This window comes from Muntiacus reevesi, chromosome 1, assembly GCF_963930625.1.
Source record: "Muntiacus reevesi chromosome 1, mMunRee1.1, whole genome shotgun sequence".
In the NCBI taxonomy this organism is placed as follows: domain Eukaryota; kingdom Metazoa; phylum Chordata; class Mammalia; order Artiodactyla; family Cervidae; genus Muntiacus; species Muntiacus reevesi.
In genome coordinates this window covers 55,274,823-55,297,930 of record NC_089249.1, presented here as the reverse complement: position 1 = coordinate 55,297,930, position 23,108 = coordinate 55,274,823, and the positions used below count along the sequence as shown (strand labels likewise).

The 23,108-nt window shown below is 59.8% G+C and overlaps 1 protein-coding gene and 1 non-coding gene across 5 annotated transcripts in view; both read left to right on the top strand.

Annotated features, from left to right (window-relative positions):
- MRTFA (myocardin related transcription factor A) overlaps positions 1-23,108 on the top strand; it is a 124,115-nt gene that overhangs the window by 99,199 nt on the left and 1,808 nt on the right. For 3 of the 4 annotated variants that reach the window (XM_065944442.1, XM_065944434.1, XM_065944418.1), the window contains exons 3-13: positions 6,775-6,830; positions 9,290-9,365; positions 10,036-10,197; positions 13,548-13,723; positions 14,219-14,350; positions 16,331-16,593; positions 16,929-17,100; positions 18,162-19,388; positions 19,772-19,867; positions 20,238-20,390; positions 20,669-20,729. In XM_065944442.1, the coding sequence (XP_065800514.1) occupies positions 6,775-6,830; positions 9,290-9,365; positions 10,036-10,197; positions 13,548-13,723; positions 14,219-14,350; positions 16,331-16,593; positions 16,929-17,100; positions 18,162-19,388; positions 19,772-19,867; positions 20,238-20,390; positions 20,669-20,729 (2,574 nt within the window). The remainder of the gene's footprint in view (positions 1-6,774; positions 6,831-9,289; positions 9,366-10,035; positions 10,198-13,547; positions 13,724-14,218; positions 14,351-16,330; positions 16,594-16,928; positions 17,101-18,161; positions 19,389-19,771; positions 19,868-20,237; positions 20,391-20,668; positions 20,730-23,108) is intronic. The other variant, XM_065944426.1, reaches the window with a different exon arrangement.
- Positions 7,896-7,967, top strand: TRNAW-CCA (transfer RNA tryptophan (anticodon CCA)). Its single transcript has one exon. It is a non-coding gene; the product is annotated as a tRNA-Trp (tRNA).

Below are 23,108 nucleotides of genomic sequence, written 5' to 3'. Positions count from 1 at the left end.
CATTTCAGATTGAGACTGAGGTGAAAACAGTTAAATGTAGTGCATGATTCTTGATTGCATCTTGGATTAAGGGGGAAAATCCAAACAGCTGTAAAAGACATTTGAGGGGCAGTTGAAATTCAAACACAGACTGTACTTTAGACTATATGATTGAATAATGTTAATTTTCTGAGGTGTGCTAAAAATATTTTAGTTACAAAGGAGAATGTCTTTATTCTTAAGAAATGCATATGTAGAATTTAGGGATAAAATATTATGATTGGCAGTCATCACTCTGTCTATAGGTGTGGATTCAGCCAACCACAGCTTGTAAATATTTGGGGAGAAAAATCCCAGAAAGTTCCAAAAACCAAAACTTGAGTTGGCCGTACACTGTTAACTATTTACATAGCAGTTGCTTTGTATTAGGGGTCATAAGTAGAGATGATTTAAAGTACATGTGCATAGGTTATGTGCATTTTGTGTAAGGAGCCTGAGCATACATGGGGGATCCCGGAGCCAGTCACCTGCAGATGTCAAGGGATGACTGATCTGCAGCTCGCTTTCAAGTGATTGCATCAACAAACCAACAAAACCGTGTGTGTGTGCGTGTGTGCACAGGAGAGAGAACACAGATACGGCTGAAAGGTACCTGGTGGGTCTAGGTCAGAGTGGTAGGGTTGGTTATCAGTTGCCCTTTCAGTGATCTGTAGGTTTAAAAAGTTGAGAATTAAAATCAACTAGTGCAGAGAAGAGCGAGGAGCCTGTGAGTGCAGACATGCTCAGTGAAATGAATACATAACCGGTTACCAGGTGTATTTCTCCTCACTTAATTTTTGACACGAAATGTCAAGTCAGAAACAACTCCACAGTCCTCTGTGTACTTGTGGTCGTGCCACTCACCTGTTTGACGGGATAGCCACACGCTCCGCCCTCTGGCCTCCACGGTCTCTGATGAGGGAGAAAACTGCTCATTCAGATTGTCTCTCCTTGGGCTGCTTTCATGTCTCCTCCTGTGTTTTTAGCTTTAGAAAGTTTAGTTAGGATGTATCCTGGCATGTATTTCTTTGGATTTAACTTTTTGGGAGTTTACTCAGCTTCTTGAATCTGTAGGCTTGTGTCTCTTGCCAAATTTGGGAAGTTTTCAGCCATTTCTTTCTTTAAGTACCTTTCCTATCCATCTTTTTCCTCCCCCTCCAAAGCTTGGATGACACGATGTTAGACGTTTTTGTGGGTTGGAGGTGAGCTTGTAATGGTGGAAGTCCTGACTCCTCACCAGTCCTCCCCTGACAGTCGCCTCAGCGGGGAGGGGGGCTCCTTACTGCTAGAGGAGATATAGGTTCAGGCTCCCCACGTGGTCTGCACTTACTCCTTGGGTTGTGGGCAGCTTCCTACTTGGCCTCCTTCGACACCACCTGTCAGGAGGACTGGGGTGCTTCATCCCAGCCTTGGAGGGGTGGAGGTCTAGACTCCCACTTGGCCTTTCCTGGCCAGGGTGGGGCTTTCCCAGTGGTGTCTGGCCAGAGTAGAATGATTATTGTCTAAGCTCTCTCTTGCTGAGATGCCCTTTTCCTGGTCCTGTGGCTAGCAGGGGTAGGTTTTTTTGGGGCTTTTTTGTCCACTTCCATCAGCATTTCCAGGTTGCCGGCTTCATCAGCTCCAAGTCTAGGCGAAACTTGAGGGACCCACCACTGTGTCATTCTTCGGTTTCCAAAGTCCCTGGCCAGTCTGTCCCCTTCTCTCCACCCTTCAGAGCCTATCAGATAAGGTCTAGAGTGTTCATTTGTACTCAGTGGGAGGAATACAGGAAAGTGTGTCTTCTTGGCTCCCCTAACGCAGGCCCTGCGACGGCTCCAGGGGCTGGGCCCTCCCCCGCCCTCCAAGCCTTGTGATCGCCACCTGAATGCCCTGACCCACCGCATCAGACCACGTGTCGTCCCGGGAAGCGGCTGTGCTCTCAGCTGGCCTTCCCGCTCCCTCCCTTGTCTGCCTGTGGTATTTCTGTTCCCTTCATTTGGGTTTTCTCTGTAAATCTACCTGGACAGTTCAAACACTTCTTTCCTCAGGCAGAATTTTGCCTCTTCTGTCTTATGTAGTCGTTTCAGTTACCTCTGCACCTATACTTCTGTCTTATGTTGTCATTATTTGTCTTTTTCTGACCAGACCGTGAGCTGCCTTAGAGGGCTGGGATGCCACCCTGTCCATCCTTGTCCTCAGTAACTAGCGCAGTAGCTGCTTAAGAATTCTTTGTTGGATGGATGGATGGATATGGTTCTCGTTTCCCACTCGAGTTGTTAAGCACGTTTGTTCCCCATCCCCTTACCCCGCCGCCACACACACCAGCCCCCACTGACACTGTGCTCAGGCCTGCGGCTTCTGCCGTGGACAGAGAACCCGCAGTCTCGCCTGGCCCGTCGCACTCTGTTGGCCTCACTGATCTGTCTGTCCTGTGTTCACAGCCTTTGAGTTCCTCTGAGCACAGAATCGGTGGTGAGCTTTCATTCTAGCATGGTATCTTACTGAGAATGGGAGCGATCATTTTTGTGTTTATTATGTCAGCACCTAATAAAGTGACATTCAGACCCAGGCACCTAATAAATGTTTCTTAATGACAGTGATGAGGAAATGAGTCTTGGTTGTTTGTTGCTGTCATTCTTGCTGAAAAGCATTCCCAGAGGTGCCCTGTGGATCCCAGGAGGTGTTAAGGTTGTCTGCATCTGGGGCTGGTGGTGGGAGAGCGCTGCGTTCCCTGCTGGGTGGGTCCTGAAGGCTCCCCGCGCTCACGCTTCCGTGCACTCGGTCCGTGTTCCTGAGAACTGCGCCCAGCACAGGACCCAGCTCTCCCTGGGAAGCAGAAATTTCCTTTCCTTTGAGAAAGGAAATTGAAACAGTTTCTTCTCTTTTTAGGTCACAAATGACCTCAGTTAAGGCAACAGATCTGTTCAGGGAGAAAGAAGATGGGCGCTGAAGAGAAGGAACAGAGTATATGATTGGTGGTTAGAGCCAGCTGGGGCGGGGTACCCAGCTAGGACCAAAACTGGGATCAGGAGCACCGCACCTCTGAGCCACTTGCGCCCGTTTAACTTCCTTGCTGCTTTTTCCTCTCAGTGAGTGTTTGCACTCCTTCCTGTGTTCACACAAAGCCTTGCAAGTGTTCCAGGAAACCAGTGTCGAGAAGGTGGGAATAAATAATCAGGGTTCACTGTCCTCTGACACCAAAGATGTATATTCTTGTGGACAGCCGTGCACAGTTCTTGGGTTTGCATTGGTTTGGCGGCAGAGGGGCGGGGTGGGGGGCAGGGACTTCTCTACTTCTCTTTCAGGGACTGCCTTCTCGGAGTTTCTGGAAAATAAAAGTTCCAAGTTAGCAGTGCCTGGGCTCCTTGGGCAAAGCCATTAAGGCAGCGTGGCGCGGGAAGACACGAGTCTAAGGTTAACACCGCCCAGATTCAGACACGCGTTTATGGATTAACTTTGAGTCTTTGGGGATTTTCCACAGCTCGTGGAGGCCTGAACTTTATAACGTACTTTCTGTGTCGCTGTGCTTGCTTGTGTCTCGTTCCCTTTGTGGACAAGCACGTGGTGATCTTGACGCTGCCACCTGCTTCCATATCAAGAAAGCCCAGGGCTTGGTGTTATCACCCCTACCCCTCGCTAGGCGACCCTCCATAGCCACGGCTTCTAGCAAAGCTGGCCAGACACGTTCGGGGTGCCCTCTCCACCACGCACTCCAGTCTCCCGAGAGCACTGGCTGCCCAGCTCCAGGCGTCCCCAAATGGGCCTCAGAAGCGCCTTCTAGGACAAGTGGGGCCATCACTCCCTCCTCCTCTCCCTTCTTGGAAGGGGCTCTCGGATTTGCTGAACTTGCTGTCACAGAGCAGAATTAGACATGGGAAGCGCAGAGTGGGCTCTTCAAGGGCCGACAGAATCCGCCTCACCCGTCACCTGGGCTGGGGTTCACCACCCGGTGAACGGCCTCACGGGTTACTGCAGTGTTAGTTTCCTCACGTGTAGAATTGGAAGAGTGGTACCTGCCCCATGGTTATTAAGAAGATCCAGTGAGATTATGTTATAAAATGAAGCCGTCTTTGGGGATCAGTGATCACTGTGTTGATTTTTTTTTTTTTTTTTGTCTTCATTTCTGGTTCTTTTCCTCAAGCTCTGAGCAAGTAATGAGCTGCTCTGGTCTTCTCGTTCCCCTCCTGGCTCATCTCTTGGTATCAGTGCTGGAGGCTGCACCTTCAGCCTCACATGAGCTCACCTTTCTGACCGTGGCTCTGTGACCTGCAGCCACTGCATGCCTCCTCTGAGCCTCCCTCCCACCGGTTTGTGCTCAGCACAGTGGTCGAGCCGGCCTCGCCACACCGCCTGTCCTCTGCCCTGCTTCTCGACCTCCCTGCCTCCGCATCCAGTGGGGTCATTCTTCTCCACCTTCTGAAGAAATTAAGAAACCAGCCCAGAGGAGAGCAAGAACGCTGACCTGAGGGTGAGAGACATTGAGGTTGAGAACCTTCCTCAGCCACTCGTTGCCTTTCCTTCTGTTTCCGAGCCTGCCCGTGGCTGTAAAACTGAACACTACACACCGCATGGAGTCACTAGGAACATCCAATTGGACAGCACTTCACAGTGTCCGGAGTGGTGGAGTTTCTGCTGGTGGAGGATGCCGCTGCAGCAGCAGGCATCCTCACTGGCATGGAAACGGAGCCTCGCAGGAAGTCAGGTGCGCCTGACCCGTGTCCCCGCGCCCGGTGTCACACGCCGGTGTACCTGAGGGTGGCACAGCCCTTTTCCATTGAGAAAGTCTTTGCAGTGTGAGCTGGTGCTCCACACGCTGGGTGTGTGCCTGCCCCTGCGGACAGCGGTGTGGGCTCTTGCGCGGCCCCTGAGGGACTCTCACCCAGGGCTCAGCCAGATCACCGTGCAGGATGCCAGCTGCACCCCACACGCGGCGGTGAGGATGCCCCCGGCCCCAGAGCGCTGTCAGTCTCCACATGGGAATTCAGAAGCGGGCAGAGTCTACTCTGCAGAGGAAGACGAGCCGCAGAGAGCAGCCTTCCCCCGTCAGCCATCAGCGACAGGAACACAGACATCCTTGTTTTCTGTCGGGGACCTCTGTGAGGTTCCGAGCCCAGACGAGAGCCTAATCCTGGCTGCTCAAGGGAAAGTTCAGAGCTCACAGAGTGCTCCGGTTTTCTGTCACCAGGGTACAGCTGTGTATCCACTCCCCGTGGAACAGCCAGGAGATCACTGAATGAGTCACGGGCTGGGTGCGCTCGGCGACGCTGGGGTCACCGTCAGAGGGGAAAGGAGGACACAGCCCCCTGCCGTGCCCGAGGGAGCTGGCTGGAGGGAGCTGAAAGATATGTGCTGCGTCTCTCCGGAGTGCCAGACGGCGATGAGCTGTGGAGGAAAAGGCAGAAGGGCAGCCGGGGGCAGGCCGGCGGACACAGGCTCTCTCTGCTTCTGAGTCCTTACCGTCCTCCGCGAGAGCACGGCTGTGTGTGCCCTGCTCCCCATCACCCCGCGCCCAGCAGGGCTTTCGGAGGCTAATGCTGGGCTTGCGCCAGCTGTACTCAGCAGAAGCAGATGCAGGCTGGCCTGCTGGCCCACAGAGATGCCCAGACCTTCAGACCGGAGCTGAGCGGGCTCTGGGAGCTTGGCGAGGGAGCCTGTGTGCTGGTTTTCCTTAGAGATCATTCGTTAAATCTAGAGCTCCCTCTGCTGTTTAGGAGGTGGGGTGCTCTCAGCTGACCTTTCAAAAACGATGGTTTCTTTTTTATCCTAAGATTTAAAAACTTAAAAAAAAAAATTTATTGCGGGGACGTTTGGAGCTTCCTTCCGGTTCGGCTGCTGTTGAAGCCCAGCCCGGGGGTGGGGTAGGGTGAGGGGGCAGGGGCCCCGGCAGGATGGGGTCAAGTCTGTGCTCTGGCTACTTTTAGCGTCTCCTCGTGCTGCTCCCCCACCACAACCGGCAGCCCCTTACACACCGTCTCACAGCTGCTCTGAAACCGTGGGGCGGCAGAACTGAAACTGACCCCCGTCTGGTGAATTTCTTGATGTGAGCCAGGCCAGGCCGCTCCCCGTTGAAGCTCAGGGTATCCCCACTCATCATTCGCTGAACTGGCCTCACAGCGCTGCATTTGTAGAGGGTCCGGCTCTGGTCTCCCGCCCCAGGCATGCTCTGCCGAGTGGCGAGCTGTGGCCCGTGGGGCGGTTGCCCCAGAATAGAGCCGGGTCTCTGACGGGACTCCAGGGGGGCCTTCTGGTCAGCCGCTGGCTGTGTGTGCCGCAGTCAGCCATACAAGCCCGGTGAAGGTTTTAGTCCTTCAAGATGACATGCGAGTTAATTTTAGCAGCACTGTTAACACCAGCTGAACTGAAGAAGGAAGCAGCACCCCAGTAGACGTGTGTCCCTGTGGTTGAGCTGCCTCAGTCACACCGTCTGGTGCGTGGTGATTCCTGATGAGGCTGAAGGAGGACAGTGGGGGCACCTGACTTGCAGGTGTCTCCCAGGGTTGGCGACTCCGTGAGGGTTATGTTAGGGTCACGCTCCGTGGGTGCACCTTAGCAGTGACCATCGCCCATGAGAATACAGTCACCGGGATTGTCGTGTTGGGGTAGCTGAACCGTAAAGATACGTGCTTGCTCAGGTGCCACTTTCTCCTTCCCCTCAGCCAATATTAACAGTGCTGCTGAAGTGAACTTGAATTCAAGATGTCTTCTCCACTGTAAACTATAGCAGTAGACGTGATGCTTCACTCCGATGTAATTATTTCACGGTTCTTCTCCCAACAGCTTTGAAAAGTCCAGCTGCATTTCATGAGCAGAGGAGGAGCTTGGAGCGGGCCAGGGTAAGGCGTCCTTCTTCCCAGGGACCTCTCTCCACGAGCCCCGTCAGGGCCCATCATGCTGCTGCCACCTTCCCTCGGGTCTGGCGTGGTCCCAGGGTCAGCCCTGGCCTCACAGTTCTAAACAAACAGCTCTGCCTTTCCACTTCATCCCACCCCCGCGTCTACCGGCGTGAAGGTTTGGACCGTGATAAGAATGAATGTCCTCCTCTAGTACATTCAAGGGTGTGTCATGGGTGCCAGCCTCCTCTGGGTTTGGAGACCGCTGGTATTTTCCCATCTTGAATTCCACTTGGCCTTTGGGAGCTGTTAGGACATGAACACCGGCCACGGGAAGGCTTGCTGAGTGGCGGTCCCTCCGTGTCTGTGGCCGCACTGCTCACTTGTCTCCCGGTGGGCCTGAAGACCTCCCTGTTCCCTGAGCAGCCAGGGTCCACTGGAGGTCGTGGAAGTGGAAGCGGGGCGCCGGGGCACGCTGCCGCACCTGGCTTGCTGCTCCATTCCCCGCGGTTTCAGTTCCCCCAGGGGCCTCGGGGGGTAGTCTGCTGCCTGGCGTGGGTGGAGATGGGGAAGTGGCCAGAGCTTGCTTCCCCCTCTCGGCCTGGCACTTTTTCTTTTATGTAAAAGACAAGGGACGAGAACCTCCCCAGATGGAGGCTCGCAGGCTGCCCGGGACCCACAGCTCTGTCAGAGACCCTGAATGGTTTCCCTCCAGGGCTAAGCTTACAGTCTTCTGTTTTTATCTTATTTTTAACCAATTTCTAAGGAAAATGATGATGAATTCTTAGAGTGAGCAGAAGAGTGAGGTCCCGGGTGCTGGGAAGGAAAGGAGTGGCTGGCTGCACTGTTGCAGCGACTGGAGGATGAGGGAGTATGAGCAAGGGCCTTGCCCACGCCTTCCATCCAGTCTGAAGACTTGGCGCCACTTCCTGGCCTGCTTCTCCAAGACAAGCAGTAAATGTGACCTGATTAGAACAGGTGCTAGTTTACAAGTGCAATTCTATCCTTTTCGTGTTTAGGTTCACTGCAGCTCTTATGAATTAGGTATCTTTATCTTCACCTTGGGCTTCCCTGGTGGCTCAGAGGTTAAAGCATCTGCCTCCAATGCAGGGGACCCAGGTTCAATCCCTGGGTTGGGAAGATCCCCTGGAGAAGGAAGTTCTTGTAGTATTCTTGCCTGGAGAATCCTATGGACAGAGGAGCCTGGTAGGCTACAGTCCACGAGGTCGCAAAGAGTCGGACATGACTGAGCGACTTCACTTTCACTTTATCTTCACCTTAATAGATGTGGCTAAGAGAGGTTAGCTAACTTGTCCAGCTAATCAGTGGTGAGCCAGGGTCAAACCTCGGTCGGTGGACTCCAGGTGTTTCTTCCTCAGTACCTGGGCCTCCTCCCCCTGCTGTCCGTGAAGACCAGCTCTGGCCAGAACCTGCTCTGCCTTCTGCTCCAGCAGCCGGGGCAGCACGCCTGCCCACCACAGACGGGCAACAGGCCCTGAGCCCATGGCCGCCATAAGCCGTCTCCTGGGAGCTCAGTACCACCCCGGGGCTGGCACAGAACTGCCCGGTCAGAGCACCAAGGCCAGGGCCATGGCCAGGCCAAGGAGCAAGTCTTGACCTTGCTGCAGGCGTAACGTCTGCTCTGACACTTCATTCTCCATCCTGTGCTACTCTACCCGCCTCTGCTGTGTCTCATCCTGCCCTGTCCTCTCCTGTGCTGGGTAGGAGAGCCGATGGTCTTGACCGATGGTGTGAAAAATTCTGGTGCAAAGCTTAAGAACACAGGCTCTGGAGTGAGACAGATTCAGGGTCACATACACATTATACCAGGAGTGCTGGGCAGTGGGCTGGCTCTGGGACTGTCGGGGAAATGGTTTAATTTGCCTGGAGCCTCATAAATGCAGAAATGAGGACATTAGACTTTAAGGAACTAGAACTATGACACCACATATCAAAATTAGTTCAGAGTGAACAGAAAATGCTTGCGGTGTCAGGCAGTGCCAAAGATTTTGAAATAAGATACAAAGTTATATTCAGTATGATTAGAGGTCTGCAAAATTAAACCTATCTTCTGCATGGAAGGATGACTAGAAACAAATATTCCTAAGTACTAACAGTGGATAATTACATGATGTTTTTTTTAATTGTTGTCTTACTTTCTAATTTTCTAAATTTTCTTCAGTGAACTTCTATTACTTTTATGATAATAGACGGGATAGATTAAAACATATATTAGTAGTTCAGCCTCAGAGAGACAGATGGTCCTCACAGGTGGACAAAGCCCTCAACAGGTGCATTGAATGTGGATGCGCCCTCCCCAGGCCTCGGGACTCAGCAGCGTCCAGGCTGAGCTCCTAGGGCGGTTGAGGTCACCCACTCAAGCCACGGCTGCCTTTCGGTCTTGTCCAGGCCTTAAGCTTGTGACCTGGATCTGAGAGCTGCGTGATGTGTTTATTCCGCAGACAGAGGACTACCTGAAACGGAAGATCCGTTCCCGGCCGGAGAGATCGGAGCTGGTCAGAATGCACATTTTGGAAGGTGTGTTAGACCGGAAATGCTTCTTCATGCAGACCCTCTTGGTCACTGTTTTCACCCTGAACCACCCAGTTTCTTCACGCTTTCTCGTTGCCCCCATTCCTCACAAAAACGGGGTATGCAGTCCTCTCCCCCAGATCTGTCTCTAGCAGGCATTTACTTCCATTCATTCATTCACTTACTCAGTATTTACTCCAGCACCTGTGAAGTACAAGCGAGGTCATCCCAGACAAACTCTGCCTGTCCCCGCTCACACACTTCTTTCTTCATTCTAGGGAAGGAAAGGTTTGGGCTTGAGTCTGTCCATTTTTTGTTTGGTTTAGAACCCACTTTGGAGTTGGAAGAAGACTTTCCTAGTCTGAACCCCACACGTGGCAGGAGGCCACCGAGGGGGAGACACCGAGGCCTAGAGCAGGGAGGCAGATTGTCCTCACAGCAGGCCCCGTTGTCTGGGTCTGCCGTGCCTAGCGATCGTGGTTGGGTGTGACCACACACGGTCCTCAGTGGGGCCCCCTCCCTCGGTCCTCATGAAACTTCACACCAGGCCCCCCACTCTGCCTGGTTCTACTTGTCTCTGCCCCTTCCCTGGCAGGAAGGGGAGGTGCCCTGGGGTTCCAGGGCAGAGCCCGCTCACCCTTGAATCCTTCTTCTCTCCACCCTCTCCCACATGCAGAGACCTCGGCCGAGCCCTCCCTCCAGGCCAAGCAACTGAAGCTGAAGAGAGCCAGGCTGGCAGATGACCTTAACGAGAAGATTGCGCAGAGGCCTGGTCCCATGGAGTTGGTGGAGAAGAATATCCTGCCCGTGGAGTCCAGCCTGAAGGAGGCCATCATTGGTGAGGAGCTAGGCCTCCCTGCATGGACCCGCGAGCTGGCGCAGGGGGAGGGCCGCCGGGTTGCTTGCTCCCTGACTTCCTGCTTAGCCTGGGTGGAGGAGCCGAGGCGTGGAGAACCAGAGCCTGACAAATGGGTCCTGCGAGCCTGGGTCGGTGCCCGTGGCTCCACGGATCAGCGCCGTGCCAGAACCGAGGCCTCCGTCTGCTCCCCATCTCTGAACCCAGGGGCCGCCCCTCTTTCCCAGAGAAGGTTGGGTAGGTGTCAGGGTTGGTGTGTGCGAGCACGTGGAGACGCCGCGAGCTAGAAACCGTACCTGCTGCTCCTTTTCATTTGTGAAGTCCCCTCTTGGAGCCTGACCCTTTGCCCAGATAGTTCACTTACAAAGGCCAACGGACCCGAGCGGCATGCTAGGCGCTCGGGCCACGGCCCTGCGAGGCGGACCACACCCCTGGTCCTCACAGGGCTCAAGCCCTAGTGCAGACCCAAGCAGGGAACTGGCCCCAGTGGACCGAGGGCCACCGCCCGGCCCTGACAGTGGGGGTTGACGTCAGAGGAGGTGAGGCCAAGGTCGGGGTGCAGGCCGAGCAGGAATTGATGCGTCTGTGAGGGAGGAGGGACACCTGCACGTAGACCTGGAAGGGGAGTGTCAGGAGGGGCGGGGGGCTCTGCAGGGCCCCGTGGCCACAGCCCTGATCCCCTCACTGCAGTGAGGTTGGGACAGACGTGCTTCTGTAGCTGCTGTGGGCCTGAGACCTGCCCTGGGAGGCAGCTGGAGTGCTCCCACCGTAAGTGTGAGCTGGGTCTCTGGGCAGAGGGGGCACGGGTTGGCTCAAGGCAGGCCGGGTGGGGCCCAGGGCCTGGGTCAGTGGAGGCAGGTCTGGGCCTCATCTGCACCAGTGCAGAGGTGGGTTGAGCTGGGGCTCTAAATACCCTCTTCCCTAGAACTCCCCACTTCGCCCAGGCGTTCGTCTTGCCTTGTGTCAGCGTTCAGTTCAGTCGCTCAGTCCAGCTCTTTGCAACCCATGGACTGTAGCACGCCAGGCCTCCCTGTCCATCACCAACTCCTGGAGTTTACCCAAACTCATGTTTGTTGAGTTAGTGATGCCATCTAGCCATCTCATGTCAGAGTGCTCCCACCCATATCTCCACCACGTTCTACAACAGCCCCTAGTTACGGGCCAGTGTTTGGGCCAAGGTCAGTCTGGACTCTCCCTCCAGCCCAGATCTGATAAATGCTTGCCAAGAGTCGGCTGGGTGCCAGGCCTGTGTGGGCCTGGCCATCACAGACACAGAACACACCGCAGCCGCCCTCCGCTGGCTCGGCCTGACGGGAGAAGGCTGCGGTGTGCACCAGTGACTTCCGCGACTTCCCGGGCACAGGTGGCGCTGCTTAGTGAGAAAGGCCCAGGCCCTGTGATGCGGGAACCGAGTCACCTGCCTTCCCGGAGCTCGCAGGCTCCGCCTGGCGCAGTCCTGGGTGCCTGGGGAGGCTCGGGAAAGGGCTGTGCCGTTGGCAATGATGTTCATGACAGATCAGTTGGCTCTGCTGTCGTGGACAACGCAGGACAGCGGGCAGGTGGCCGGGACAGCGGGGGCTCATCCAAGCTGGACAGGGAGGGCGGCGGGGCGGGGAGGCTGCACGGCTGATGCGGCATGATTAGGGTCAGCCTGGAGGTTGAGTCCGTGCCAAGTATAGCAGGCACCGAAGGCTATCCCAGGCAGAGGGGCAGTGTGGGCAGTGGCCTGAAGGCCTGGGAAGTGGTTGCGTTTGGCAGCGAGATTGTCACTGATGGCTGGAGAGAAAGGGGCGTTCTCCAGCAGTGGTCCTGAGGTAGAGGGGTGGGCAGGGGGCAGATGGCATCCATTGTTCAGGAGGAGTTGGGGGGTGGTCAGGAAGGATGTTTAGGCTGAGAAGTGGGCAGGTTTAGGGCTGAGAGGATGCGTCATGCGGAGGCTGTGGAGGTGGGAGGATGGGAGGAAGAGGCAGAGGTGGGGAAGCCTGCTGAGGGTGGGGGCCCGGGAGGAGTCTCACCGCAGACTCCACTGCATACTCAGCCATTTAACGCACACACACCCACCTCCAGTTGACCTGGAAGAGTTGTGTCAAAGCCCCAGAAGTCTTCCCCGAGCCTGGCCCCCTCGGCATCCAGGCTTCCGTCTAGCAAAGCATTGGCTGCACCCCACAGCCTGGCAGGACCCTGCAGTGACCCCTGGACTGAATTGGGGTGGACCCAAGGCTCCTCCATCCGCTCCTGATCCTGCTGGTCCCCTTTCTGGGAGTGAGAGGCCGGGGGAGGAATCTGGACCTCGAGCGACTGGCAGGAGGCACACGGTGGTCAGGAGGCTGCGCCCGCTCCGAGCTCCACTCGAGAGCGGGTGAGGGGGGCAGGAGGGGCAGCCTGGCGGGTTGCGGGCGGTGGGGCGTAAGCTCAGGGGCATCCTGCCCAGGTTCCCGTGGCCTCGGATCACGGCTCTGGAGGGGGAGCACTCCAGATTGTTCCTCTTCCTGGTCTGTGGTGTGGCCCCCGCTCACCTCTGCGCCTCGTTCCTCTCTGTGGACAGCGGCTAGTGCCGCGCTTCTCTTCTGACCGTGCTGGCCATGGGGTCATGACAGGAATCCTGAAACACCCTGCTCGCCCCGTCCCCTTCTTCCCTTCCCTCTGCATCTGGGATTCCCATGCTGGGCCCCCCAACCGGGGAGCACAGGCCACCGGGCCCTGCGCCTTCACACAGGGGAGGGTGGGCGGTGGCCTTGCTGCCCCCAGGCCCTGGGGCTTTGAGGGCCACTGGCCCTGCTTCACCTGGACGAGCAGGCGGCTCTCCTCCCCTCCTCAGCCCTGCCCACCCCTCCGCGTGCACGACCACTGGAGGAGCTGCACCCCCATAACTGTTGCCCAGACAGCCCTCATCGCAGGGTCCCCGGGGTGGAAATAACAGTGCCTGCAACAGCCAGGAAATAGGAGGTGGAGGCGGCAGCAGGCTTGGGAGGGAGGGCAGCCATTCACCGTGAAGACAACATGGGTGTCTTGTCTTAGAGGGCAGAGGATGGGCGAAGACTCGAGGGGCAACCTCCCACAAAGAGCAGCCTCCAGGGGCCGTGGGAAGGGGGCCCAGTGGTTCAGCAGTCAGGCCTTTCCTGCCAAGGCAGTGCCGTGAGGGCCGGGAGGACTGACTCTCCCGGCCTTCGCTTTGGGGCGATGAAGACGAGCTTTCCTCCAGCTCGTTTGGATGCAAGAGGCAGGGTGGCTGCCAGTTGCCTCCTTCCGCCGCCCGTGGGCCGAGGGGACAGCCGCTGGCTGGGGAGCACGGCCCTCAGCCCAAGGGGTCTCACCCGGGCCGTGGCTTTCAGTGGGCCAGGTGAACTACCCCAAGGTAGCAGACAGCTCTTCCTTCGACGAGGACAGCAGCGACGCCTTGTCCCCCGAGCAGCCTGCCAGCCACGAGTCCCAGGGCTCAGCGCCGTCGCCCCTGGAAGCCCGAGTCAGCGAGCCGCCGCCCGGCGCCACCTCTCTGCCCCCCGCTCAGGTGCGCTTTCTCCTCTGCCCCCCAGGGGCCCAGACCTGCTGGAGCAGCCGCGGCGAGGCCCCTCCCTGGGGCCGGTGGGGCAGGGAAGCCGGGAGGTGCTGTCCTGGTGGCTCAGGTGGGGCTGTTGGCAGCGGGCCCCTCGGAGTTACATTCGGAGACCTCCCCACTGCCCTGTGTCCCCTCGTGCAGAGCAGCTGCCTTTCCTGCGTGTGTCCAGGTCCGTGACGCTTTCTCCACCCTTTGCTCCCCGTTTTCTAGTCCCCCCCTCCCCCACCACCACCCTGGAGACTGCTCTTCTCAGCCTTCCTTCGTCGGCCCTCAACAGCCCTCAACAGCGACCGTCAGAGGGGGTGACAGCCGTCAGAGGGGGTGACAACCACCAGAGGGGGTGACGGCTGCCTGGCTCCCGGCGGGCTGGGCAGGGCTGCAGCAGCAGCTGGAGCCTGGAGGTGGCGCAGCTTCTAGGGTGTCCTCACATCCCCTCCTCTCTCCCAGGTCGTGTCTCAGCTCCCCGTGGGCCCGGAGTCCGGAGAAACACTCTTCCTGGCAGAGCAGCCTCCTCTGCCTCCCAGCCTCACCAATGGAACCGTGGTCCCCGCTGCCAAGCCCCTCCCCACCCTCATCAAGGTGCAGACCCCCAGCCCACTGCTGCCCCCGCCCCCATGTCTCGCCAACTCCCGTGTGGGCACAGTGTCGGCACTGGGGGTGCTCACCCTCTCCTCCTGGTCAGGGACCAGCAGAGGTCACCACAGGGCTACAGGCGGCCTCCCCGCTCGCTCTGCGGACGCTGGCCGCGGTGTACTGAGCGCAGGGCAGGCTGTCGCTCCCGCCCGCCCCACCCACGGCCTCGTGAGACCGTAAGGGGGTGGAGCTGTGAGGCGGTGGCCCACGGTCACCGGCCAGCCGTGCTGGGAGTTCGTCTTCGTTCTTTTCCTCCAAGTCCTGACCTGAAACGCCTGAAGGGGCCCCAGTCAGCGTCAGCCCACGAGACACCCACGGGCGCCTTTGCGTGGGTACTCGGTGCTGGGCCCTGAGGTTGAGTTCAGCAGCACCCTGAGCCAGCGTCTGGGCCTCCCCACCCAGCCAAGCCTCCTGCCTTGGCCTCTGGAACCTTGACCCTGCCTTCCCCATCCAGCCTGGGCTTCGCGCCTGGTGGGCAGGGGCCCTTCCTTCCGGCCCCACTTGCTTCTGCGCTTGACTGACTTCTCCAGTCGCTCCGCGTAGGCCCTGGCCCGGCGTCTCAAGCTGCCCACGTTCCTTCCGCTGCCCACAGCCTTAGCTGAGCCCTCTCTCTACCTCCAGGTGCTCCCAGTCCCTTTGGGGTGGTGCCCTGCCCTGGGCCTGCTCCTGCCTGCTCGCAGAGCTTGCGTGCCCCGTGGCTTCTGGCTGCTCCCTGGGTAGCCAGCCGCACCTTCCTTGTCTCTGCGCTCTGTTCCTGACTGGCCACAGACGTCTGAGGTTTTCCCCCAAATTTCCTCCCCCAAACCTGCCCCTCGTCACAGGTCTGGTGCCTGCCTCTGCCTACCTCCCCTCTGTGAGAACCGTGTGTGTGTCTTTCTCTAACTTCCTCTTTTCTGGAAGCGCCTCGGCCTCTGGCTCCGCAGCCCCGCTGTGAACCCTCCTCCGGAGGAGCCCCAGCTGCCTCTGACCCCTCGGGTCGTGCTCCTTCCCTTGTGGCTTCCCCGGGCTCCCTGTCTTCCTCCCTTTCAGTGGGGTGCTCCTGGGCCATTCTCAGCTTCTTTCCTGAGGCCTCTCCATGGGCCCCTGTCCGTCCTCTCGGGTGCGCTCTGGCCCCAGCGGCCCCTTTCTCCCCCACTCCCCACACCCGGGCCACCAGACCCTCTTCCCCGCCACCATGGAGGGGCCGCCGTCAGAGCTCAGAGCCCTGAACCGTGTGACCGCTCGCTGCACAGCTGCGCTGTCCCCTCTTCCCCTAGCTGGTCGCCTCCTGCCTCATCCTCAGTCCCCATGGCCCCCTAACCGGACCCCCGCTGACCCCGCACGGAGTCTCCACCCTTCCTTCTGCTGGTCTCTGCCCAGATGCTGCGAGGCCCCCTTGGTCCTGCCCGGCCCATTCCCTGCTCACGTGCCCCACTCAGCTCCACCCGCGCTCACCCAGAGGACCCTCGGGGCCCAGCGGGAGGCCGCCCTGTGTGCCGGCCGTGGGAGCTTTGGAGTGCTGGGCTTGGATCTCGGCTCCTTCATGGGCGAGATCACAGCCACTCTGTGCCCTTGAGCAGCTGACTGCCCTGAGCCGCTGCTTCACCTTCCAGTAGACACGCCGGCTCCTGGCGAGGAAGGGTTCTCACGGGAGAACCCCATGTGGAGTGGACGCACGAGCTCCCAGAGCCGCTCTTTCACCCCTTGTCCTGTTGGCACTGTGCTCGGGGTCACAGGGAAGTTGCCTGTGCATTTGGGCTGGAAGCTCTGGGAAAAGCAGGGTGGGTCACAGCCCCCCGTCAGCCCTCGCCCCCTCCTGGGCACACTCCTGGGTGCCAAGGAGGCCTCTGCTTTGGGAGGGGTGCTATCTGGCAGGGCAGGGTGGGCGCATAGCCCTCTCAGGAGCCGCCCAGGCCCCTAATGGCGCCCTCTGTTTCACGCCCCCAGCAAAGCCAACCCAAGTCTGCCGGTGAGAAGTCGCAGCGCAGCAAGAAGGCCAAGGAGCTGAAGCCAAAGGTGAAGAAGCTCAAGTACCACCAGTACATCCCCCCGGACCAAAAGCAGGACAAGGGGGCGCCCCCTATGGACTCCTCCTACGCCAAGATCCTGCAGCAGCAGCAGCTCTTCCTGCAGCTGCAGATCCTCAACCAGCAGCAGCAGCAGCAGCAGCAGCACTACAACTACCAGACCATCCTGCCCGCGCCGCCGAAGTAGGTGCTGCCGGCAGGCCCCGCCCACTCACCGGCCCCACCCACCACAGCCCCCGCCTACCCACCGGCCCCGCCTAAGTAGGTGCTGCCGGCAGGCCCCGCCCACCACAGGCCCCGCCCAAGTAGGTGCTGCCGGCAGGCCCCGCCCGAGTAGGTGCCTACAGGCCGTTACAGGTGGTGTGTGGGTGGCCCTGGACTGGCAGGGGCTCTTGGGTCTCAGTCCCGTCAGAGCGGTCCAGGGGCAAGGCCCTTCCTTGTGCCCCTCTCCAGCCGGCCCAGCAGAGGCCAAGGGCGATGCCTGGCGCGGGCTCATTCCTGCGCTTTTCTCTTCTCAGGCCGGCAGGGGAGGCTCTGGGCAGCGCTGGGGGCCCCCCGACGCGCAGCCTTTCCACTACCAACAGCAGCTCTGGCTCGGGCGCCCCTGGGCCCAGTGGGCTGGTCCGACAGAACAGCACCTCGCTGACTGGCAAGCCGGGGGCCCTGCCCGCCAACCTGGACGACATGAAGGTAGGTGGGTGCACCCCAATGGCCTCACGCTGCCATCAGCCTGGCCTCTCTGGCCGTCAGGTGCTTGGTTTCAGGCAGGAAAGGTGGCCGGCTGGCGACTACGGCCACGGAAGGCAGAGCGGGGCTCCGGACTCTGGTTTCCTGCAGTGGAGGAACCTGGAGCCTGCCTAGAAGCTTCTGGCTCTGCTCATCCTGGTCGTCGTCATTAAAGACGCCAGCTGGTGTCCGTCCTGGGCCGTGGGCTCACTGAGCGCTTGTGTGCCTCTGATTTCCCGGCCTCCAGTGCAGTGTGAGGAACGGGGGGTGTCACCCTGGCTTCAGGGCGAGCAGGCCGAGGCGTGGGGGAGGGGGTGGACATGTTGCCGAGGTCACAGGCCCAGGTGGTGGTCGAGCCAGGGCTCAGGCTCCTCTGCAGTACTGCACTTTCCTCACGGCCCCAGACATCTCGCTGAACCTGCTTTGTGAGTGCTGCGTCCGCCTAGGAGAGAGCAGCCACACTTGGGGTACAGACCCCACTGTGTCCTGGGTCTTGGGGGTGGGAGATGCCCGGGCCTGGCCTGTGCTTTCTGCCCTGGTCAGAAGGGGGCTGGATCACATTCTCCCTCGAGAGTTTGTGCCCTGGACCAGCCTGCTCCCTCCTAGTCATGATCCGGGTCCCAGCAAGACTCAACTCTTGGGCGGGGAGCTGAACACGGGCCTTGGTGTCCTCAAGACCTGGCCCTCACTCCTAGCTCTGCCCACCACCACATCACCAGTGTGACCCCCAAGGAGTCACTTCACTGTCCTGAGCTCAATTTTCTCAACTGTAAGATGCAGTGAATTCACTTAAGTGTTGGTTGAGCACAGGCTGGGGCTGGAGACAACTGCAGACATGTCCTGCCCAGCCAAGGGGTGAGGACTGGGAGGAGGGGTGGCCGAAGCAGGCCTCTCCCTCCAGGGTGCAGGAGGGCCAGGGCTTGATGCGTCTGCAGTGGCCGGTGGGCCAGACAGACGAGGCCCAGTGGACAGAAGCTGGTCTTGCTCTCCGCCCCCCAGTGGCCCTGACTGCTGTGCCCTCGCAGGTGGCAGAGCTGAAGCAGGAGCTGAAGTTGCGGTCACTGCCAGTCTCAGGCACCAAGACAGACCTGATTGAACGCCTGCGTGCCTACCAGGAGCAGGTCACCCCTGCCAGCCCCGGAGCGCCCAAGGCCCCCACTGCCTCTCTCCTGCCCAAGGCGGGCGAGGTGGTGGTCGCCTTCCCCACCGCCCGGCTCAGCACGGGACCTGCTCTGGTGGCAGCGGGCCTGGCCCCGGCCGAGGTGGTGGTGGCCACGGTGACCAGCAATGGTGTGGTGAAGTTCGGCAGCACGGGCTCCACGCCCCCTGTGTCTCCCACCCCCTCAGAGCGGTCGCTGCTCAGCACAGGCGATGAGAACTCCACGCCAGGGGACAGCTTTGGCGAGATGGTGACGTCCCCGGTGACCCAGGTCACCCTGCAGGCCTCGCCGCTGCAGGTTCTCGTGAAGGAGGAGGGCCCCCGCCCCGGGGCCTGTTGCCGGAGCCCAGGGGCGCGGGCCGAGCTGGAGGGCCGGGACAAGGACCAGATGCTGCAGGAGAAGGACAAGCAGATCGAGGAGCTGACACGCATGCTCCGGCAGAAGCAGCAGCTGGTGGAGTGGCTCAGGCTGCAGCTGGAGCAGGAGAAGCGGGCCCAGCAGCCGACCCCCACCCTGGCCCCGGCCCCTGCCCCGCTCGCCCTGGGCCCCGCGGTGAAGCAGGAGAGCAGCCTGGCTCGCTGCCAGCTCAGCCGGCAGCCCCCGGGCCCCGAGACCCCCTTCAGCCCCAGCCTTGCGGCCCCCGCCGCACCCCACGCAGATGCCCGTGCCCTGGTGGCCCCGGCCGTGGTGGTGAAGCAGGAGGCTGTGGGGCCCGAGCCTGAGCCGGCCCCGGCCCTGGTCACTCTGGGCCCCGCGGTGAAGCAGGAGAGCAGCTTTACCAGCTGTCAGCTGAGCCGGCCGCCCCCGGGCCCCGAGCTCCCCTTCAGCCCCAGCCTTGCGGCCCCGGCCGCCCCCCACGCAGACGCGTGTGCCCTGGCGCCCCCGGTCGTGGTGGTGAAGCAGGAAGCCGTGCCACCCGAGCCCGAGCCGGCCCCGGCCCCCCAGCTGCTGCTGGGCCCACAGGGCCCCAGCCTCGTCAAGGGGGTCACACCGCCCCCCCTCCTCACTGACTCTGCAGGGACCCATCTTGTCCTCACCGTGACCAAGAAGAGCACAGACAGCCCTGGCCGGGCCGGCGGGAGTCCCCAGCAGGTACCTGGGGCAGGGGGGTGAGAGGGCGTTCCGTGACAGCGCCCCGTTCACAGGCGCCCCAGGGCTGGCAGGTTGCACTCTCATCCTTGGATCGTCCCCTTCGGCCCTCCCGAAGGAGGGCTCCCTACCTGAGGTCACCCATGTGGGGCCGAGACTTGGGGAGGTTGGGGTCCCTGTGTGAGACCCCCAGCCTTGCAGGTGGAGCTGTGAGGGCCTGCCCCCCTCTCTGCCCTTAGTGTCAGAGCTTGTCTCTGTCTGGTGGGGGGCTCTGGAGCAGCCCCATCAGGCGGGCCACTCCTGCCCCTGCTGCCAGGGTGGGGTGCGTCCGGGAATGGGGGGCCGGGGGCGGGGCCTGACGGGAGCCCCGCCCCTCCCCCCCTCAGAGAGGCCAGCCGTCCCCCACCAAGGTGACGCTGGCAGCTGGCTCCCTGCTGCTGCCGCCCTCACCTCCCAGACCCCCCACTCAGCCTGGTCCAAAGGTGAGCCTGCTTTAGGCTTTGTGTGACCTCAGCCCGGTAGGGCTTGGGGGTGGGGGCGGTGACAGGACCCGGGGACTCGGGAAGGGACCTGGGCCCTGAGCAGGAGCTCCGGGGAGGGGAGGGGCGGTCAGCTCAGAGCACCCCGCCTGTGCCCAGGGACCCCAGGGAGCCACTTGTCCTCGGCAGGGTCAGAGGTCAGGGCCGCCCCCATGCTGTATGGCTTCTTCCCCGGGGGTGTCCACGAAGCTCCCCGAGAGCGCGTGCAGCCGCACTGCTGGCCTGGGTGGAGGTGGACGCTCCCGCCTTGCCTGCCTGGCGCAGGCCCCGGGCTGCCGCCCTCAGCCGGCCGTGGTTCTCTGTCCTCCTTCAGCCCCTGTCCCAGTCTGAGTCTCCAGCTCCCGGCCCCCCAGCCCACATGGACCTGGAGCCCCCACCCCAGCCCCTTTTTGGGACCCCCACTTCTCAGCCGAAGAAGGAGCCGCCTGGCTATGAGGAAGCCGTGAGCCAACAGCCCAGGCCACAGGTAAAGAGGGTGACCAGGGGCTCACGGGGTGGGTGGCCGCAGTCCCCAGGTCTCGGAGGAGGGGCTGGCCAGAGCCAGCCTTCTGGGTCAGAGAGGCCTTGGAGACGGGGTGTCGGGGCAGGAGATGGGGTGTCGGCGGGAGAGAGAGTGCGCTGTGGGAGCCTGGGTGCAGCCCACTGGGGCCTGACTGCTGACTCAGAGCCGGGAGGGTCTGCGCCCCGAGCCAGGCTGGGGCCTCCTGTTGCAGGTCTTCATCTTTTTCTGATCTCGGCCCACAGGAAAATGGTTCCTCGAGCCAGCAGATGGATGATCTGTTTGACATTCTGATTCAGAGTGGAGGTAAAGTCCAGGCCCCACGCTGCCTCCTCCCGCCCTCCTGTCTGCCCCAGTGTCTCTAGCCTGGGCTTGGTTGATTGGGTTTGGTTTGGTTCTTGACACAATGCCTGGCGGGCCTGGTAAATACTTAGGAGGCAGCAGCTGGGCGGGGCCCCTGTGGGGTGCGTCTTCAGCCCACGTTTGTTTCCTCCTGAGCCGCTGTGCTGCGGGCCCTGCTCTGTGCCTGCAGCCCAGGGTGAGGCAGTGAGCGAGAGAGACGCCCACCTCTGCGGGCCTTGCAGCCTATCCTTGGGAGGTAATGGAGGAATAAAATAAACTCTTACATTGGAGCGTCAAGAAAGGCAGGGGAGGCAAAGGTCCCAGGTGCGAGGAGGGGTTGGGGTCAGGGTTGCTGGGCAGGTGCTTTTCAGCTGCTGCAGGGCGGAGTGGAGTGGGTGTGGGTGGTCGGAGGCCTGGGGGCGCCAGACTGAGACACGCGGACCCTGGGCGACGCTGGGAGCCACAGCAGAGCTTCGCGTGAAGGGCAGTTCTCTGGAAGGGCAGACGGGGAGGCAGGGTGATCCAGGAGAGCAGGCTGTGAGGCGGGCCACAGGGGGGCTGAGTCCAGGAGTGTCTTCAGAGCACCAGTTGTTTCCTGTGGCTTAGTTAGGTGTGTGGCCAGGGGACACGGCGGCCGGGGGCGCGGTGTTAGCAGCAGCGTGAGCGCCCGGGTGCATGGGCGCCTCAGTCACTAGACTGAACGGAGGGGCCACAAGGCCAGGCCGGGGGAGACCCGGGCTGAAGGCAGGAGTCGGGCTGCTGGTGTCCCGACGGCAGGAGGAGGAGGAGGCTGGGTGTGCAGAGGAGGAAGTGGTGGTGGGGCGAGCGGGCTCAGGCTGCTGAGGCTGACCAGGGGGCGGAGGGGGAGCGGCACCCTTGAGAGGGTCAAGGCCCAGGGCTGCTGAGGGCAGCTTAGGAAAGGTGAGGACCGAGACCTGGCCCCAGCCGTGTCATGGTGACCTCAGCCCGGATAGCGGGACGGTGGCCAGAGCCTGCTTGAAGCCGGTTGGAGAGGCTGGGGTTGTGGGAGGCAGCGAGTCTCGACCGCTCTCTGCAGGGGGTCCCCCGCAAAGGGGTGGGTGTGGAAAGGCGGCACGTTTGCCTGCTGGTGGTCCAGTGGTGAAGGAGACCCCAAGGGCGTGTCTGCATGGGCAGAGAACAGGCAGCTTCTCTCCTGTGGGATTTAATTACGTCAGTAGGAAGAGCAAGAGCTCACGAGCTTGGACACTTTAAAGTGGTGGATTTTACCTCATTTACGAAAAAATCAAAGTCACTGGTTTTGATCTCAGGGAGACTCCCCAGGTTCCAGGATCTGCACTGGGGGCCTGGGGTGCGTTTGTAATAAAGGCAGGTAGCACCGAGGCTCCGGGAGGGCAGGGCTGCCAGAGGAGGGGCTGTGGGAAGCCAAGAGGAAGAGAAGGCAGCGGAGGAAGCTGGGGCTGTTTGCCCCCAGGGGTTCAGAGCCGTGGTGGAGGGCGTTAGCGGGTGTGGGGGCGGCAGTGCGCGCAAGCGAGCTGAGGGCGACGGAGGCGGGGAGCAGGGCTGGGCGTCTGGCACTCGGCTGGGAGAGGACCCAGAGGGCCAGGGAGCAAGCCTGGTTTCTGCATGATTTTTTTTTTATTGTGGTAAAATAGACGTAACATGGTTTCCCAGCATAATCATCTTTGAAAAGTGCAAACTCAGAAGCATTAAGTTCATTTACATCGTTGTGCAGCCATCACTGCTACCTGTTTCTAGAACGCTTGCATCATCCCACGCTGACACCGTCATCTTCACAAACTCCCTGTTCCCCACCCCACCTCTTCTTGTCTTTATGAACTGACTTTTGTAAACGTGTGTGAGTGCAGCCATACACTCTTTCTCCTTTTGTTTCTGGCTGGCTTCACTTAGCATAATATCCTCAAGGTTCTTCCACGTTGTAGGTTTTACCAGCATTTCTTTTGGGCTGAATAGTGTTCCCTTGTGTCAGTACCAATGTGTTTATCCCTTCATCCACGGGACATGTGGGTCGTTTCTTATCCCTTCATCCACTTTTGGCTGTTATGAACAACGCTGTCATGAGCACTGGTATCTGAGTCTGTGTTTTCGTTCTTTGGGGTACGTACCTAGAAGTGAAACTGCCAGATCATAATCATTTGTTTCACATTTTGAGGAACTGCAGGACTGTTTTCCACACAACTGCACTGTTTTCATTCATACCAGCCACGCACAAGGGTTCCAGGTGGTCCACATCCTTACCAACACTTTTCAGATTTTTGTCTTTCCCTGATGATCTTTTCACGTGCTTACAGGCCGCCTGTGTATATGCTTGTGGAGAAAATCTTGAGTTCTTTGTTCATTTTC